We start from the raw sequence: 18,547 nt of genomic DNA, 5'->3' as shown, positions 1-18,547 counted from the left end.
ACGCTATAGCAGGCACTGGAGTAGCGTTTGTGCACAGGCTGTGCCATGCAGCATGCTGAGCTTGAAGCTTTGGTCAACGTGGGCAGGAAATCTTTGGTCATGGAGCCTGATGGCTTTCACTCCCTGAAAATGTTGGTACGTGGCTATGGTAGGTGCTTGCTAATTACGGTGTGCTCCATAAGTGATCAGAGGGGTCATCCTGGATGCACATCTTCTCTTTTTCTGCTAGATAGCCTTGCAGAAGCATCTGCTTGAACCCATGCCCCAGGGCCAAGGACCTTGCTGGATGTGTCTTGCAGTGGAAACTTTGATCTGGCCGTGGGAGGGCCATAATGTCCCCTCTCCAGCCTCTGCCAGAGCCAGAGTTGCAGTGAGGCTTTTTTCTGTCCTTATCCTGAATTGCTTTGCCCTGATCTGTGCATTTGATATAACAGCTGCTTTCCAGGGGAGAAAGATGTCCTGCTTGGAGTATGTTGGGGAGAAAGTCACTGAGGGCAAAATCCTGATAGAAATAGGGGGATATGCTGGTGCCCAGGGTGCTGCAGCTTTGAAAAGGGCACGTAGCAGAGGGACTGGACACCTTAGAGGGTTCTTAGTCACATCTGGGGTCCTAGCAGGGCTTGCATGAACAAGCCTGTCACTAGTGATGAACTACTGTCATTAATTCAAATATCTTCATCTCTGCTAAATCCCTTTGTCTTTCAGTTTGATCCCCTGCTCTTGGGGATAAAGGGATTGCGGTGGTGGTGGGGTTCCTCCTAAGTAGCCCCATTTCCTTTCCCTCTGCTGTCTCTACTACTTTGTTTTTTCCCCCCTCTTAAAATTTCAGCTAGCGAGTGATTAGCCACAGCGTGCCCATGGTGTTGCTCCATCAGGCAAAGCCTCACTTTTATTAGCTTGAACAGCCAGTGGGCCTTGAAAAGGTCTGTTGCAGCAAAGTGCCTCTCGCTGAAAGTTAAGTGAGCTTTGTGTGAAAGCAGCAAGGACACTTCTCTCTTGATTTGGGTGAGGCAAGAAATGGCCTGAGAGCTTTTGCAGCTCAGGTTGCTCAGTGTGAGGGTCGTCAATTTTTATTTTATTTTTTTACTTTTCCTGGTTTGGGTTGTGTTGGTGTTTTTTGTTGTTTTTTTTTTTTTTTAAAAAAAAACTCTTCTAAAGCACCCTGTTTTTTAAGATCTACCTTTCCAGCCTGCAGTTTGAGTTACCAGAGGACTGAATGAATAGCCTTGTTGCTTCTTTTTAGTGATGCAAGCAACCAGCCTGGAGCTTAGGAGTAGCTGGAGACGGGGTGAGATCCTGGGTGCACGCGTACCTGGGGTCCTGTGCTGACAGGGCTTGGAGTGGTGTCTGCTGCTATGAGTGTTTGCCTGGGACGATGAAGTTCGATAAGTAACCCATCTTCTGTGGCAGGGCTTTGAAACGTAGTTTGGTTACTGATTGTCAAGAGCTCTTGGTTTTGTGGTTGATGTCTTGCTTTTGAAGTTGATGCTGAATTTTTTTTCATTGTGTTGCTTGCGCTGTTATGGGTGTACTTCTTAGAATGAAGCTTATAGCGTGCTTGCTGCTGCTGCAAAAAAGCGATGCTTGTGTTCAAAGCTGCACCGGAGTGTGGCAAGGAGGGAGGTGCCTGGCTGGTCCCTCTGTGTCCCTGCAAGCGCACAGCCCTGCCGAGCCTCCCGCTTTGCTCCTGTGCAGCAGGCAACAGCCTGAGCCAGAGGGCTGGAGCAGTAGGTATCTGCTGCATGTCTGTTAAGTGTGCTTATTATTCTGTAAATGAAGTGGGCAATATTTAGGTGAACACTTTTTTTTTCTTTAATTTCACTTCACAGATGTCTTCTCTTCTGTTTTTCCTTTAAAAACCATAAGTGAAACAGAAGTTGCGTGCTTGCATCTGAAGCATTGCAGGCAGGAGTGCTCCAGGATATGTAAGCACAGGCTGCGTGGCAGCGTTACAAACTCACTCAAAAATGTTGTCAGAGCCTGAGGATGCTGTACACCTCTCAACCATCGTTCTGATGGTGGTGCTTGCAAGTCCAGCCAGGCTGCCACCCGGCCTCGGGCAGCAGGCGAGCCTTCCTTCTTCTAGGCAGGGCACAAGAAGAAAGTGTCTGGCCTCCTGTTCACCAGCAGGCTTTGCGTCAGGCTGTCAGCATCTTCACTTTTACCACTTTGTCCATTGCTGTGTGCTTGCTTTTTAAGAGTCTGGAGAGAGGTTCCTGTCTTTGAGACCAGGCTGCATGTACCGCTTCACTGAATTCAGCTTTCTACCTCCTCCTAAGGCAATAACTCCCACCCTTCCCCCTCCTTTTTTTTTTCTTCTGTTTTTGGTTGTTGGTTTGTTTTTTTTTTCTTTAAGCTAAGCTCTGTTGCTGTTGGCTGCTTTTCCACCTTTTCATCCCACGCTGGCATCTGCTCTGCAGCCCTGCTGCTCCTTTGCTGCGTTGGGTCCTTGTGCTGGGCTCTGTGTTGGTGCAGCCAGCCTCTCCAGGAACCAAGAGAGCCAGGAGCCTGTTAGCTTGGTCTCCATACCCCAGCCCAGTCTGCCTCTTATTTAGGAGCTGTGGTTCCAGCTTAAGTGAGGCTTTGTGATGGAAAATGGTTGCTAGTCACCATGGGCATCATAGCAACCTGTGCTGGAGACTCAGTAGAGCCAGTGCTGCCCCACTCAAAAAAAAAACCACCCAAAAACCAACCAAAAAACCCCCCCAAAAAACCCACCAAAAAAAACTCACCACAAAGCCAAACCCCAAAAAACCCAAACACACACCCACCCCCCAAAAAACTCCAACCAACAACAAAAATCAACCACCAAAAAACAAACGCAAAACTCAGTCATCTCCTCTTCCACCTACCCAAGAAGGGTGCTACCTTGGCTGTGGAGGGGTGGGTGGGACTGCTGCAGTGCAGAGTAGGGGGCCCCTTCCCAAAGCTCCCAGGCTATTATTTTAATATTGCATGAATAAAGAAGTGAATTGGATGCTTGTACTTGTATGTATCACTAAATGACTTTCCCCGGGCATACCGCAGTTGGAGTGTGCTGTGGTGGAGGGTTTGCATGTTGCTAATGCAGAGCTGGGTAGTTCTGAGGATTATTTTATGGCACTTGTAGTGACTTGGAAAACTAGTTTCACTTCCAACCCAGCCAAAGTTTTCCTGCGTGGACTGAGAAATTCAAACATGACATTTTCTTCTGGTCTTGGGCTTCTGGTTAAACAAGGCGTTAATGTCATCTTGCAGCTAATGCTTGTTTCCTATGGGTAATCAAACCTCTCACAGAGGAAATAGAATGTTTCCACTCCTCTCCTTGTTTTGAAATGGGAGTAAACTGCTGGAAATGTGGGAAACTTTGGTGTTACTAGTTGTTAGTGAGTAACAGCTCTAGCTTTTTCCCTGCTAGAAGAAAGGTTTAAATACCACCAGTTGGTGCTACCTGGGATGCATAGAGCAGCTCAGACTCGCTGTCAGCTTTGTGGGAATCCCCTGAACTGGGTGGGGAGAAAAAAAACTGTGTTTCCAACCTCGGATTTGCTTTTGGGGTGAAGGAAGGGGAGAGAGTGTCTCTCACGCTTTTTCTCGTGCAAGCACAGTCTCAGGGCTTAGGTGGGTTGTGGCAGCTGTGCCCCTTTGCTCCCTGTTCTGTGCGCATCCATCCTCCCCCACCCCACATGCATACAAATATGTTAGTCTGTATTTATTTAACAAGGAAATTTTTTCCTTCACTGCAGGGAATAGAAGGAAAAAAAGGCAACTTTTTTCACTGGGAACAAATCTAATTTTCAAGAGTCCTGACAAAATGAGCCATAAAATTACAATATTTCAAAGTGCTTCGTAATTCTAGTGCGGACGGCTCTTCATCATGGAATCTGAAAGCTCAGAAAATATAAAACTCATTAGATTAAAATAAACCACCTACCGCATGGAAGAAAAGCTTATTTATCAGTATCAATTTACTTCTGATTACCCTGTTCTGCAATTTGTTATTTTTAGGAATTATGATTTGTGTATAGCTCATGCCAATACGTGTGTGTGTGTGTGAAAATAAAAATTAACTTTTACTTTTTTCCTTTTGAATCCTACCTATTGTAAAGACCTGGCCAAGAAGCATTAAGAAGAAGAAAAGGTGAATTTCTAGTGGTGCTTCCATTTGAGGAGCAGAGGGATGGAAAAAGCTGGGGAGATGGGAGTTGCTGTGCCTCTTCAGCCCACTGTGTTTTGGCATGAGGGTTGGTGCCAAGCAGTGTGCTTTGAAGAGGATCGTGGGGGTGGTTTCTTTGATGCACGTTTGGTGGTGGCCCTTGTTGGAGCATCTCATGGCTGCTCTTCCAAGGCAGCCAGCTTGATGGGGATAGTGGGCACAGATGGCATGCCCTGGGGAGAAGGGTCTTTCCAGCATGTGGCTGGATGCCTCTGGCATGGTGGGATCCTGGTAGCATCTCAGGGACTTCTACTCGGGTGCAAATGTTGTGGGTGGGCAGTGCTGGCTGCTGGGCTCCCCTCTTTGGGGGACATCATTTGTGCTGCATCACTGGAGAAGGAGCTTTTTGGGAAGGTGCGTACAGTTTTTTCACATAGAAGCCTTTTGGGAAATGCTTTGATTTACACTTTCATTTCTTCTTTATGCTCCTGGAACAGCGCAGAGCAAACAGAGAGGCTGACACTATAAATTCTGAGGCGCAAGCGTTGTGGTGCGGTTTGGGGAAGGGAAGACTGGGTGGGGGGTAGAGGGACCAGGGGTTTGGGGAGTGATTAAAGATGCTAGCAGCAGCTTGATTGTGAAAGCATCTCTGCCAACAAGGCACAGCCTTCGCAGAAGCCACTGCCGCCGCTCTGATGCGGGCAATTAAATGTGTTTTGTATGCATGCGAGCCGTTCTCACATGCAAGTGCCCCAACAGTGCACTGAAAAATAACCAATACAGGTGCACAGCCTGGAAACCGATGCATAAGCACCCTGAGAGTGATGTGTAGCCTAGGCCTGAGAAGCAGGAGCATTGCTACTCCAGTGTTTCGTGGAGGTGAGATGCTAGAAGGCTCTTGGAGCCTCATTGCCAACTTCACTGGGATTAATGTGTGCTGTGGACTGGAGCGTGTGCTGGCCAGGCTCCATCTGTGTAGCCAAGCAGGTGGGATCTTTGCCACATTTAGGTATGCTGCAATGCTGTTTAAGCAGCAAAAAAGCTACCTCCAGGGCTTGGGAAGGAGACATTTGGGGCAAGTGGGCTGAAAAAACTCTGCTTGACCTGACCCGGTTCCTAAACTTTCAAGCCCCGGACTTCTTTGCAGAGCAGTGTTTCAGTAGTAGAGGCTCCTCCAGTTCCCATCCATCACCATTTAATGTGGTTCTGTCTGCCGCTTCCCGTGCCTTGGGGAGCGGTTGCCAGTAGACTGGGAAATCTCTGGTTTAACATTAGTACTTTTGCAGCCAGGAGACAACAGTTAAGTTCCCAGAGATGACTTGCCCAGAGACATTATTATGCTGGAAACTGCACCGAATGCTTCCTACAAAGAGCCTCTTTCAGGCAGAAGGTGCAATTTAATATGCTCTTAGTCACAATTTTTAAGTTCTCCCCAGAGATTTCTCAATCCCGTTCCTAAATTTGCAATATTCGAGTGAACCTTCTCGGAGAACCAGTGAAGAGCTGCAGTATTAATGAAGACAGACAAAATCAGAATGACATTTTAGGCAATTACTTACATAATGAAGTGACTGACTTGGAATATACAATATTTAGATTTATCATGACACTCAAAAAGGGATGCTTTCAACTGCCTTTACTTCTACATCACGTAAATTGTTTTTCCACTGCCCTGTTGCTTTTTAAACATGGTCTGTGAAGCCTGAAAATGTTTCCGCTCGCTTGGGTTGATAGCGGTGCTGTTTTAAAAGAAAGTTAGTGTTTTCCTCGATGGCATTTTGGTGTAGCAGAAGGCAGAGGAAGAGCTTGGGGTTGGGCTGCCTTGCTCATCTCCATTGCATCTGCTCTGGCAGCAGCATGATGAGCTTTGGCTCTGCGCCCTGGGCTTGGTGCTGGCCAGGGGGATGTGGGGGCCTGGAGAGCACCGTTGTCTAGGTCCAAGATTTTTTCCTCCCCAAAACCTATCAAAGCAGGGGGAAAATTGAGAGGTTTGGTGTTTTTCTTTGTTAGAAGACACTATTTTGCTTTTGCAAGCTGAATCTAAAGATTTAAAGGGCCTGATATGATGCCTGGCTCCTGGGAAAGAAGTAATTTTTGTTTAGAAACTGGGTTTTTGGATGCTCTGCTGGCACCAAACACACAGAAGTCAAAAACTGGTCAGGGGGATAGAGGATTAAACTGTCTTGCCCTGTCTGTTTTCTTGGGAGATTGGCATGATACGCCTGAAGGTTAGGCAGCACTGATCCCAAATGTCTTCTCAGGCTTGTGCTGAATTTCCTAAAGAGGCACAGAAAAGACCACAGCACCTTTTTTCTTTCCTAGGTGCAGACCTTTTCCTCCCAGAGACCCTTTTGTGGCAAAATAGCTGAAGCAATTAGAATTAGGGTCCTTTCCATGGTGACAGAATTGTTATGAACTGTCTTTTCTGACATATCTAATAGTAAAAGTAAAACATATGTAGCTACTGCTTTGAAGCTTTTTCAGGAGCATCTACTCGTTCTTGCTGGGGTGCAGGCTCCCCAGCAGAGGTAAGGACCACCCTGCGGGGTGCCCACGCATCCCTTAGGGTGGTAATGGGGTGCGGACCCCTCTGCCCTTAGCTGGGGTCGCAGCTGCAGCCTGTGCCAGGACAGTGCCATGCTTTGGGGTGACTCCGTGTTGGTGTTGCAGTTGGTGTGTGTAGAGCTGGGTGCTGTAAAGGGAAGGCTGAGCTGCTGCTTTTGGGGCAAGTGAGGAGTGATGGTGGGTGAAGGTGGTACCCTGGGTTTAGGGGTGAACTGTTTCTTTGGGTGTTCCCTAAGTGGGAATCGCACATCACAACAGCTTATTCAGGTCTGTTTGTTTAGTGGTCTGTTCTCCAGGTGCTGTGAGCACTGGTGAACGAAAAGCCTGTGTGACTACTTGTGAATGTAACAAGTCCCTACTTAGGCTGGTAAACTACTTAGGGAGGTGTGATTTATTGCTCATTTCAGCCCTCACGGCTCAGGTCAGTGCTCAGATCTCAAGTGGGAGCTGCTTATGCTTTTAACGATGGGTTCATCTCTGTTGCTGTCACATATGCTCTCTGCTTTTCGTGTTCCTGGGTCTGCTGCTGTGTGGATGTGCTGAGCTGGTAGGAAAATGTTCCCTTGCCCCATGCCTTTCACAGCACCTGCAGAAATATGGAGAGCTTCAGGGATGGGTCACTGAGATGTTCTGTCTGCTTCAGGCTCTGAGAGCGCTGCCTGGGGGTGTCCGTTGTGCCTGTACACTGTGTCTAACACACATGATTTATACTTGCCTCCAGGATGAAATGTTTTAAAATATCCCATGGAAAGCGGGACTTTGAGGTTCTGTGGGGTTGGCTCAGGAAGAACTTGGGTTTTAACGATCTGAAAACCACGCGAGGATGTGGCTGTGCTAAGCGGCTCCCTGTTACTGTTTTATTCTTTTTGCCTTGTTGTGAGGAGTCGTGTGTTGTGGTGAATGTGAAGCCAGGGAAATTTGAGAGGCAGAGTAGGATGCAGGCACATTTGCAAGCCCGTCTGCTTCTAGTGCTCTCACAGTGCCTGTTTTGCAGCCACCCGGGTGGTTTGAGAGGTTTGAGGAGTTATGCGTTGTCCTCTGAAATCCTGGTGCCTCTTCAGTGATTCTGGGTCAAGCTTCCCACGCAGCTCTGCCAAAACAATCCCAGTCCTGATGGCTCGCTGCTGTGTTGCTCCTGGCTTGCAGCAGCTTTTCCTTACCCTCAACATCTTGCGCGATGCTCAAGCAGCTTGTCTCAGCTGGGGCTGCTTCTGCTCCAGTCCTGACCGCAGAGATCGCTGTGCCTTATCCCCTCGCACGAGATGAGCAAATACACTTTGGAAAGTGGAAAATAAAAAATGTATCACCTATGCCAGGCTAATCATGATTTCAATTTGGCGCTTGCCAAGAGGATGGTTGGGGCTGCATGAACCAGGAATGTGATGGTGGCAGCACTCTTGGGGTGAAGTGCCCTGTATAAAAGCAAAGAGTCAACAAAATGTTCATCTCCTGGGTGCAAGGACATGCACGATCCCAACAAAAAGGGATTTCTCTAAGGTCCAAGCTGGAGCAGGGTTGCATCCCTGAGCCTGCTTTGGGAAGACAGGGTAATATTCATAAAGCACTGGACTTGATGCTGCCTTTCTTCTTTGACAGGAGCCATGAAGCATCACGCTGCTGCTGGCAATTTTCTGCTTCTCCTGCTACTGGGGCTGGTCTCTCTGGGTAAGTCATCTTGTTGTCTGTCCAGTGCTGTGCTTTTTCTCTCTCCCTTCTTCTCCCTGCTTGGACCTCATGTTTGTGAGGTACAAGGGTAAAAATTGCTGTATTTGTGGTCTCCTGATGAATATCTGAAGTCGGAGCAGCATTGCTCTGGTGATGGGGAGATGTGGCTGGTATGGGCAAGCAGATCACCTCTCTCCATTGAATGCAGTCCTGGGGACCTGCATGTTGTGCTCCTATGCAGCTGCTTTTCTTGCAGCCATAAGAGGACACACATGGCATCAGGTGGCCCTTCCTGGGAGAGAGCAGGTGGGACTGGAAAGAGGCTTGGAGGAGGATGTGCTGGTGATCCCAATGGTGGTAGATGCTCTTGTTGTGTGTCAGTGGGAAGACCATGGCAACTTCCAGATGGGGTTCTCAAAGTCAAAGCTAGTGGTAGACATGAAGTTAGGTCATTTTATGTAAAAAAAAAAAAAAAAAAAAAAACAAAAAAAACAAAAAAAAACCCCCAACAAACAAAACTACAGGAAATTAGAGGAAGCGGATGAAAGGCAAGAATGTAAACCAGAAGCCTGTTAGCTGTTCAGCAGCAGAGGTACTACTGGCAGGGCTCTCCCTGTGTTTTCAGCAGCAAAATTATTACCTGAACTGTGCTTTAATATATGCTGTGTGGGGAAGTAACTCTTCTTTGAGCTGCAAAACCTCTTTTCTAATTCCAGCTGGAAGACAGGGCAGTGCTTTGGGCAGGCATAGCCTCCACGACCAGCTTTCCTCCCAGTGCTGGGCTCTGCCCTGTGAGCATGATGCTCTTGGTCTTCCCTGGGACACGAGCTTCTGGCAGGGGACTGTGGAGTCCAGCCTGGCTGCTGGGTAGGAGCTTGTGGGACAACTGCCTTCTGGTGTAGAAAATATGCCTCTCGGCCCGAGCTTTGGCATATCATGGGGTGCATAAGTACTGTCAATGTGTGACAAAGCCCCATGAAAATCAGGATTGTTATGTGGTGAATGGGCTAAAGCCCCTGGGTGCTGGTGGGAAGAGAGGGAAGCTGGGGGGTTCATGCCTATGTGGTGCTTGCTGATAAACAATAGTGAGTGTGTGTCCATTTGATAGCACTGTGCCCTCTGGAATAAAAGCTTTTTTCTTTTCTTTTCTTTTTTTTTTTTTTCCCCCCCATACTAAAGCCTCAAGATGGCTTGCCCAGATTGGCAGCCTGATTAAGCAGTCAGTGGGTGACATTAGCTGTGACTGACAAGCACAGTCAATCTCCCTCTGGTGTCGTATTAGATCAAGTATAGCCTCACTAGTTAACTGCCCTGTCACTCCTCTGGAAAGGGAAAAAAATAAGTAAAAAAGACAACCCAGTGAGTCCTTTGCCCCAGTGTGAGCTTCCTAAAACTTGCCCCTCAGAGATATCGCTTGCCATGAGTGGTCCAGTACATCCCATTGGAAGTGGGATGGTGGGTTTTGCTTGCCTGGCTGGGGACTTGTGCCTTCATCCCTTGCTGTGCGGTCAGTTGCAGCACTGCAGCTGGGGTGTGCACGGCTGTGCTGCCAGTGCCTAGCTGGGCGATAGCAAGCTGCAAAGCCTTGGGGTGGCAGTAGGTAAATGGGGATTTGGAGGCTTGTAGGTCAGCGGTGTGTCAGCCCTACCCTGCCCTGCCCCGGGCTTGGTGGTTGTGTCCCCAAAGAGTGCCTGCCCTCAATAAGCAAGCACTGGCACAGTTCTTGTGCCTGGGATCAGAAGTGCGTGGATGCCCTGCCATATGCCCTGGGGACAGCAGGTGATGGAGCTCTTCTTCCCAGAAAGCTTGCAAAGATTCTGGCAAAGTAACTAGCCAGGGTAAATGTGGAATTGCAGCCTGAATGGGCTTGGTGTATTGGAAGAGGGTGGCTTAGCTCTGGCACGGCAGTGAAGTCTCCGTGTTCCTACCCAGCTACTGCTGCACTTGCTGGAGATGAGCGGAGACCTTCATCTCTAGCTTAGGAGGGACCGAAGGATGCTAACTAGAAGAACAGGTCTGTGATTACCATGCTTTCACATCAGCCATGGTCAAGGATGTGAGTATGGACTCTGAAGGGCAAAGCAGCAGCAGTTTTTACAAGAATAGTGTGGAGCAAGTGTGGAAGACACAGGGAAGAAAATCTCCCAGCACATCAAAACAACATTGTTCATGATCTCTTGGAGCCTGTTGGTAGCACATGAAGGACGAATAAAGGGTTACAAGTGTGTGGTGGAAGTGATGGTTTTCTGCCACGCATCTTGCTGCGGGGCTATGTGCAAGAGCCATGTTGAGAGATACAGCAATGGTATATCGCAGGGTATTGCCAGGTGGTTGTGACAGTCTTGCAGAATGAAAATCCAGCCGATGATCCGTTAGATGAGGACACAGATGATGGCTGCTTCACAGTGATGCCTTTGCGAAAACATGAACTTGCTTTCAGGGTATGTGGTGTGTAGCTGTGATTCCCTGATTAATTTCTGTGAAAGCACCAGTGTGTCCAAAGCCAACAAAACATTGCTGTTGTCTTTGTCAAGGAAAACTTCTGGCCATCCTAGACTAGGCAGCAGGACATGTGTGGGAGACTTGAGGTTTGCAGACTAGCTGGGCATCCTTTGAGAGCACCCAGGTTATGAGGATAAGAGCTTATCTGCATCTGAGATGTGGAGAAGGTTCCTGAAGGTGTGCTAAGGATGCAGCCCTTGGCAGTAGTCTGGGCTGTTGGGGAGCTGGAAATAGCTGTGGTGGGACACAAGTGTTGAGGCTGGCCAGGGGACATAAGGCTGGTGGCTTCAGCCAGAGCATCCCTTTTTTATTTTTTGGGATATGGTTTCCATTTGTCATAGCATGCATCCTTTGACCTACATTTTTGTATCATTCAGATGCTTTGTCTCCATCCCCTCCCATCTCACGCTGCCCTCCTGAACACTGATGGTCTGGCAGCATGGTGACAGCCTGGCTCTGTATCTTGGGATCTGCAGTCCAAAGCAGAGTTCTACCTCCAGACCCTCCTTCAGCTTTCCTCAGTTCTTAGGTGCCGGTTGCCCTCCTGTCTTAAGACATAGATAACTGTGCTTGCAAACTGGTGGTTTGAATGCCTCCCAGCGCCTGATGCAGCTGGCTTTGAAAGTTGCAACTTATTTTTAGTATACTGGTGATATTAAGGAATCTATTTTGAAGTAGAGGGGTTTGCAGAAGTGGGTTCCCTGCGACAAGGGCTGCTTCATGTGTTTTAGCCTTATCTGCTCCCTTCAAAGCCTGCTGGCCCTGCCATGGCAGCTAGCTACAAGTGTGCTTCGAAGCCTCCGGAGATGCCATTAGCTCTAAATAACCCATTTTGTTGGGGTCCTTTTCATTTTCTTTCCAGGTACTTAACACCAGGGGCTGAGATTTAAATCTTGCCTTTGCAAGAGTGCTGCCTCTAGTGCTTTCCCACTTCTCAAGGTGTTTAAAAAACCTGGTGCCTTGGGAAAAGAAGACAGTGCTGAAAATCCTTGTCTTGTTACAGAGGGTGCCCGGGAGGAGGCCAGGCTGCTCCCCCATCCTGTGCGGGTTTCTGTTCCTCCTGAGCGGGTTTCCTGTGGGTGCTGAGCAGGTTTGTGTGGGAGCACAGCTGGGACCTGTGCTCAGAAGGTCTTGGGAACATCTCCCATCATTGGGAGCTTGGGCAGGTGAAGAAGATGCTGAAACTTGGTCTGGTTCTTGTTTCTTAAGGTGGGATGCTGAAGCACAGGGCATGAAGGTGGTGGCAAAGTGCAGCATGGTCAGGAGGGACAGCTGGACACCTGATCTCATCTGGGGTTTGCTATGCCTTTTCCTGAAGCAGTGTCTTTGCTTCAGCACAGCTGGTGTAACGATGGAGGTGATGCTCTGTAACAGCTGTGTTGAAAAGACCCTGGCTGGATCTGCATCTGGTGTGGTGGGGGGTTGTGAGGGGGTTTGCTGGCAATATTTTATACCTGCATGATCTTGGGTTTGGCTCTGCTCACCTCAAAGGTAGTTATGAGGGGTCACAGTGAGGAAGCGCTGCCCTGTTGCTTCTAGTGAGACTCCTTGCCTCTCCCCCTCCTGCGACTGGCCTCTGGGGTTCCCCATCAATGGGCATGAACTGTTCTGGCCAGACCAGTTCAAACTTGTGCTTCCCTGTGCACAGCCCTGCTTTTGCCGCCTGGCAGCTGAATTGCATTTCTTAAAGCCTGCAGGCTTGGCCGGTGCCGGCTGCCTATTGAGGAAAACCCATCCCTCAGATGTAGCCTGCTCAACACCAAACCTTCTTGGAAAATTGTTGCATTTCTCTCCTGCCACCTCTTTTCCTGCATCCCTCCAATAGTAAATCTTTCCTGGTGGACTTTTTCCCTGGTTCAGGGTGCGGTTGTTGTTCTCCTGCGTGCTCTGCACTGGACTCTGTCACCTAATGAGGCTGTGGTGCCGGGCACTGCAGTCCAGGGGCAGGCTCGTGAGCTTCCAGCTCTGTAAAAAATGGAGGAAAAAGAAGTGAGCCTGGTTATTAAAGGTGAAAGAAGGCAATTAGAGGGAAAGGCAATCAGGTGATGGGAGAGGGGAGGCACACCGGGTTTTGCTGGGATGGCTGACAAGGCGAAAGGCTCTCAACCGTGGGAACAAAATGAAGGTATTAATCATGCGCTAAAACAATAATTGATGTTCCTGGCTCCCAAGCTGTTGGCTTCCCCCGTCCCCTCTGCCTCCACCCTGTAAAAGAAAATACTAAAATAAGAAAGGCCAGCGGAGGGAAGCCGCTCCCCAGCCAGCCCCTGTGGGGGACCACATGGTGCTCTCCGTGCTCCTGTTAGCCCTCATCTCAGAGTCACCCCTTGCCATCACGATGCCAAATGGCAAGCCTGGTCCCTCATGTGCATCTCTGTGTGCCCTGAGCCTCTCCCAGCCGTGCTGGCCCATGCACGACAAGCCAGGGAAGTAACACCTTGCTTTTGTCGTCTTTGCAGGTCAGGGCAATCGGCTGCCGTACTTCATAAACTACTTCTTTGACACCTACCTGCTGATCAACGAGGATACTCCTGTGGGTAAGTAGGGTGTGCCTGTGGGCAGGGTGTCCACTGCTGCTGACCCCCTGATGGAAAAGCATTAAAGAAATGCTTTCCTTTTGACTGACAGATGTAGCTTATTTTTCTTTCTTTATTTAGCTAGGGATCGGTTTTTAGTAAATGCAGAAATCGACCTGGTCATTCTCAGCCTCTTTCCAGGCTCCCAGTCCATTAAACTTGTGCTCTTCAATCAGGGCTTGTGACTGGCTTTTAATGTGTGAGGAATCGATTGGGAGTGGAGGGTGGCTGGGATGGAAGCTGCGGAGGCCCTTTCTCACATCTACTGCTGCCTTCAACTGCACAGCACCCCCCTTAAAAAGGGCTTTTGCTGCACCCAAGTCGTCACCGGGCTGTCAAAGGGTTGGAGGACTCCGGAGAGCACTCTAGTGACTGCTCAGCTCAGCCAGGGCTTCCAGCTGAGGGTTCTGTCTCTTCTTGGGGGTCCCCTCAGTTGCATCATTTGCAGCCCATGGTGTCTCACTTGTGGGATGGTGTCTGAGCAAGTAGGCAGGACGTGGAGGCTTGGTTATGAGTTTCAGATAGGTGGTGTGGAAGCTCCTGGGCAGTAGCTGAGCTCTGCGCAGAAATGTGTCCTCAGGAGAAGGCTTGCTGGAGCTGCAGCTGTCTGCCTGGGGAGTTTTGTCTTGCAGTGGTGCTCAGGTTTATTTGCAATGTGAAATAATACTGGCAATGGCTGCTCGGGTGCCTTTACTCACAGCACCACAGAAGGCAAGCTGGAGACAGTGTGAGGAAAGGAAGGACCTGACTTCACTGTAATTTTTTTTTTTTCTCCCAATGACTTGCACCTGTGCCACTTTTTTGTGGCCTTCTCCAGCGAGCCCACCCCTTACAGGTCCCTTGGCACCTGGTTTCTTTAGTTTGCTGTCGGTGTACTCCCAGCCTCTCTGTTGCCAGTGTCCCTGCAGACACACTTAGTGCTGGATGTGCCCCGGACAAGTCCCAGGGAAGGAAGCAACTGTGCAAGGGCAGGAGTGAGAGCTGGTTGGGAACAGCTGAAGGGAAACGCTTCCTCACAGTGTATGTGGTGCTTGAAGTACCTTGGACTAAACTTCTATTTTGGCAGAAAATGAGGGAAGATTTCAGACAGCCTGCTTTCTGGTGAGGTATTGTGCAAATTATTCTTGGAATTATTTGGGGGTTTGAATTTTTTTTAACTTTGTATTACACTGTATAGTAAGAAATTCACTGTTAAGAATATTGGTACCCTGGGATTTTGTTTCCAGATGCATTGGGGGAAATGTCAGCCTTGAAAGAGTTGACAAACAGTGTTTCTGTGGCTTTTGCTGTTAGGTGTTTTCTGAGTTAGGCTTATGAACTTTAAAAAGAAAAAAAGGCATAGTCTGGAAACACCCTTCTTATATCCTGACTGAGGTGTAAGTAGCAGAACAGTATATGGTGCTTCTTATCTAGGGGGGGGGGGAAAAGCAGCTCCTTTTTTGAGGTCTGTTGGAAGTGCCCATCACTGTGGTGCTGAGTGAACACCCCCGTGCAGCCCCCCCCTCCTTCCCTACGGCATCCCTGGGTGCAGCCTCACCTAGCACCAAACGGAGCAGTCCCTGCTTGCTGCCTGCCATGCCGAAAGGAATCTTAAGCAACAATTAAGAGATCATTCCCCCTCTAATCACTTACAAGAGTAAATTAGTCTTGTCAGGAGCTATTAAGACAGAGAGCTTGGAATTCATTAGGTGAGATTGGGCAGAGGGAGCTGCTGGCGCTGCCGCTGGTCCAGGCTGATTAATTTCTCCCAAAACATCATCAATGCCCATCTGTTTCATTTAGGTCCGGGGAGAGCAATTTTCAGGTGGACTGACCCTCTAGTCAGTTATTTCACCCAGAAGTAATGGAAACACACACATACACATGTGCACACATGCAGAGGGAATAGGAGATGTGCGCTTGAGGAAGCTAAAAGCCTTTGAAGGAGCCAGGGAAGAAATTGCCGGTGGGGGGGGGGGGATGCCTGGAGAGGAGGAGGAGGGATAATGACTGGTTGGGCTGCAGTGGCACGGGCGAGACAGGACACCGGGAGAGCCCACGTCAGCTGCTTGTAGCTGGATTGCAGTGTGTTTTACTCCAGTAGCAGGAGTGCTGGCTGGTTAACAGCCCTTAGAAGAAGAGTTTGCATGAGGGGGACTGCCTGTCTTTATTGTGCTGCTCGCTGCCTTTAGCAAAATCATTCCAAGGGTCATTTTGTTTAATCCCAAACCTTTCAGAGGCCTTGTGAGTAAGGGAGAATGGCATGGATATTGATGCCAGGTGAGTTGCTGGAGGCCTCTGGCAAGGTGTGACACTCCCCAGTGTGCTGGGGAGGTGGCATTGCTGCAGGTGGGGTTACCTGTAGCCCTGGATTTGAGTGGGGATGGGCAGGTGCTCTGGGTTTCTCTTGGTTGCGGTCCCCCCTTCTGCAAAAAGAATGTTGCCTTAGTAGAATGTAATGACTGAAGTCTAATTGCCCAGCAAATGGATTTGCTGTATGCAGGACAGGAGTGGGAAAATGAAAATGATCCATCATGTCAGGTCTGTAGCTAGCCTTATAACCACCTAGCTTGGATTCACCCGAGTTTCTCAGAGAGCTCTCATGCCTCAACGCCTTGCAAAATGCGTGACAGAGAGGCTATTCAGATGAGTGCAATTTCACTTTCCCTTCATCCTAGTGATAACATGCTACCATCACTGGAATAATGTTGTCTTAAGAGTGGGAAATGCTTTAATCACAGCAACTGAGCTGACAGCATGAACTTGGTTTTGCTCTTGGGCTGTGCTCTGTCAGGGGCATGGTCACCTGGGTGGGCTGGGGACGATGTGTCCCTCCTTCCCATCAGACCTTGTTCCCACATGCCCTGCTTAAAACTAGAAGAGGGGACTTGATCTGGAGGGCTGAACTCCTCTGTGAAGCCTGCTGGGGTTGAACAGTGCACTACAGAGGGGGAAACCCACTGGGATTTAGCAGCAAGGCTTGACCACCCCCTGGGCAATGTGAATCTGAGATGCAGCTGGGAAAGGCACCTGGGATGGCTGGCAGGTGGGGAGGGCGGGCTCCCACAGGGTTTCTGCCAAGGCTGCCTGCTGTTTGAGTCCCTTAGTTATTTCTGGGCAGGAGAGCGTGCAGCTGAAGCTCTCTGCCCCACCAGCTTGCTGGGATGCTCCCCTGGGGTCATCACTGGAATGCCTCTGGCACCTGGTGAGATGCTTGGACCCGGCTCCCCCAAAGTTGGCTGACTCAGCATCTCCTGCTTGTTAACCCATGACAGTGTAGAGCTAAGGAGAACCTCTGACTCAGCAAGTCCTGTGCTCAAGGCTGACGTGACAGCCCTGAGTGGTGCTGGCTCAGCACTCAGAGCCTGGCTGGGGGCAGGTTTTTGGGCTAAAGGCCTCACATGCTCCCTGACTCAGCAGCTCAGCACCACTTCGGTGTGGAATGACAGGTGGCCAGGGGATGCTGAGTGCAGCACCTGCAAGGAGGTGGGTATGTGTTGGGTTGAAATCACAAGAGCATGTGTGCAATGCGTGAGGTTGTGTTTTCTGCTCAAAGCCTCCTTGTTCCCTCCCTTTGGCTCTACACATCTCCCAGGAGGCGTGGGCTGTGCTCTGAATCCCCTAGGTTCACCGTGCTCAGCAAGAAAGGTGGATGACTGATGGGGAATTTTACAAGTTGCTTCTGCCCCTTTTTGCTATGTGCAACTTCTGCTGAGCTGGTAAATGCACTGTAAATAGCTTTGGAAACAGAGTGGGTATGCCTTTGCGAGCTTACAAAAAGCCCTGCTCACTCGGGGATTTGCCGGTGGTGACCTCCAGTGCTGCTGCAGGAATCCAGTTAAATGCAGTAGAAAGGAGGGTGATTGCTGGAGACACCCAAACCTCTTGGTGTTGGTGGCTGAGTCACAAATTCTGCTGACGAGAGTACATGTGGAAGCAGTCTTGCTTGGGCACTTGGCTGTCTGTTAGCTCTGCCATTGGATGGTTGAGGATTGCAGTCTGGCTCTTGGCACTGAATATGAGAGCTTTTCTGCCTGACAAATTTCTGGTGGTGTAGTTTGACTTTCTGTAGTGGGGAACTTGGATTACACTTTCCCAGGGCAAGCTGGAGCCCTTCCAGAGCAGGCTGTGTTGAGTAGACCACCTCCTCCGCTCGCACAAGGAATTTGAGAGGAAAGCTGATTGATTTTTTTTTTTTTTTTTTTTTTTTTTTTTTTTTTGTCCCCAGGGAAACCCATGCCAGCTTAGAGACTCTGAAACATATCGATGTTTCTCCACCAAGTTCTGAGAGGCAGAACCTTGCTCTTTGAGACCTGTTTCACCAAAATAGGCTGTAGTGGACATTTCCCATGGAGTTGTGGTTCTTACTGTGTCTCCCAAGTTGGTGCGGCCTAAGAGGGGCCAGGGGTGCTGGAGTACTGCTGCAGTGTAGGTGTACTTTGTGGGCTGGTGGTGATTAAAGCAATTGGCTGGTGTGTGTCACCTCTTGGCTTTCAGGGCCTTCTGGGACAGAGAGTTATTTTGCAAGAGGACTGGGAGAGGAACTTGCTCTGTAGCAGGCAGCGGTAGGGTGCTCGCTGGTAACGCTGCATGTACAGTCTGGGGTAGCCTATCCCTCTGATATTTGCAGATGACTTGACTTGATTCTCCATCCTAGCTGAGGAGCAGGCCAGAGGGCTTTTATTCTCCATACAGGGAAGGCTGCCATCCTCCATGCACTGTATCTGTAGTTTCCAAAGCAATCATTATGTCCACCACAGCCTTTCACTGTAGTGCTCTGGTCCCGGGCGGCCAGATGCTTTGGCACTTGGGAAAGGTCCCTAGGGGTGCCAGGTCATTCAAGCTGCCGCTGAAGATATGGTTATCTGCATGTGGTTGGGCACGGGCTATCTTGGCTAAACCCTGCCTGCTCTTTTGATCCCACAGCTCTAGACATCTGCTGGCAACTGCAGTGGCTGGGTTTCTCCATGATGGCACTTGCCTAATGCATCCCTGGAAGGGAAAAAAAGTGCTGGCTCTCTGGTCTCTGCATACTTCTGGACTGATTAAATTGTTTCAGAGCTGTCTGGGCCAGATAGCCATTCATGAGTCTTGCAGGCCATCTGCTGGGGACAGCTTTGGAGGG

General features: G+C 49.4%; 1 protein-coding gene across 2 annotated transcripts in view; it reads left to right on the top strand.

Annotated features, from left to right (window-relative positions):
• CDH23 (cadherin related 23) overlaps nt 1–18,547 on the top strand; it is a 213,390-nt gene that overhangs the window by 2,969 nt on the left and 191,874 nt on the right. For both annotated transcript variants that reach the window (XR_008747265.1, XM_055804362.1), the window contains exons 2-3: nt 8,297–8,365; nt 13,327–13,404. Coding sequence is in view for 1 of the 2 variants with exons in the window: in XM_055804362.1 (XP_055660337.1) it covers nt 8,302–8,365; nt 13,327–13,404 (142 nt within the window). In the remaining variant the exon portion in view is untranslated. The remainder of the gene's footprint in view (nt 1–8,296; nt 8,366–13,326; nt 13,405–18,547) is intronic.

Source organism: Falco peregrinus, chromosome 1 (genome assembly GCF_023634155.1).
Source record: "Falco peregrinus isolate bFalPer1 chromosome 1, bFalPer1.pri, whole genome shotgun sequence".
Classification (NCBI taxonomy): Eukaryota; Metazoa; Chordata; class Aves; order Falconiformes; family Falconidae; genus Falco; species Falco peregrinus.
The sequence above is the reverse complement of the archived record's forward strand: the minus strand, read 5'-3'. Positions and strand labels throughout refer to the sequence as shown.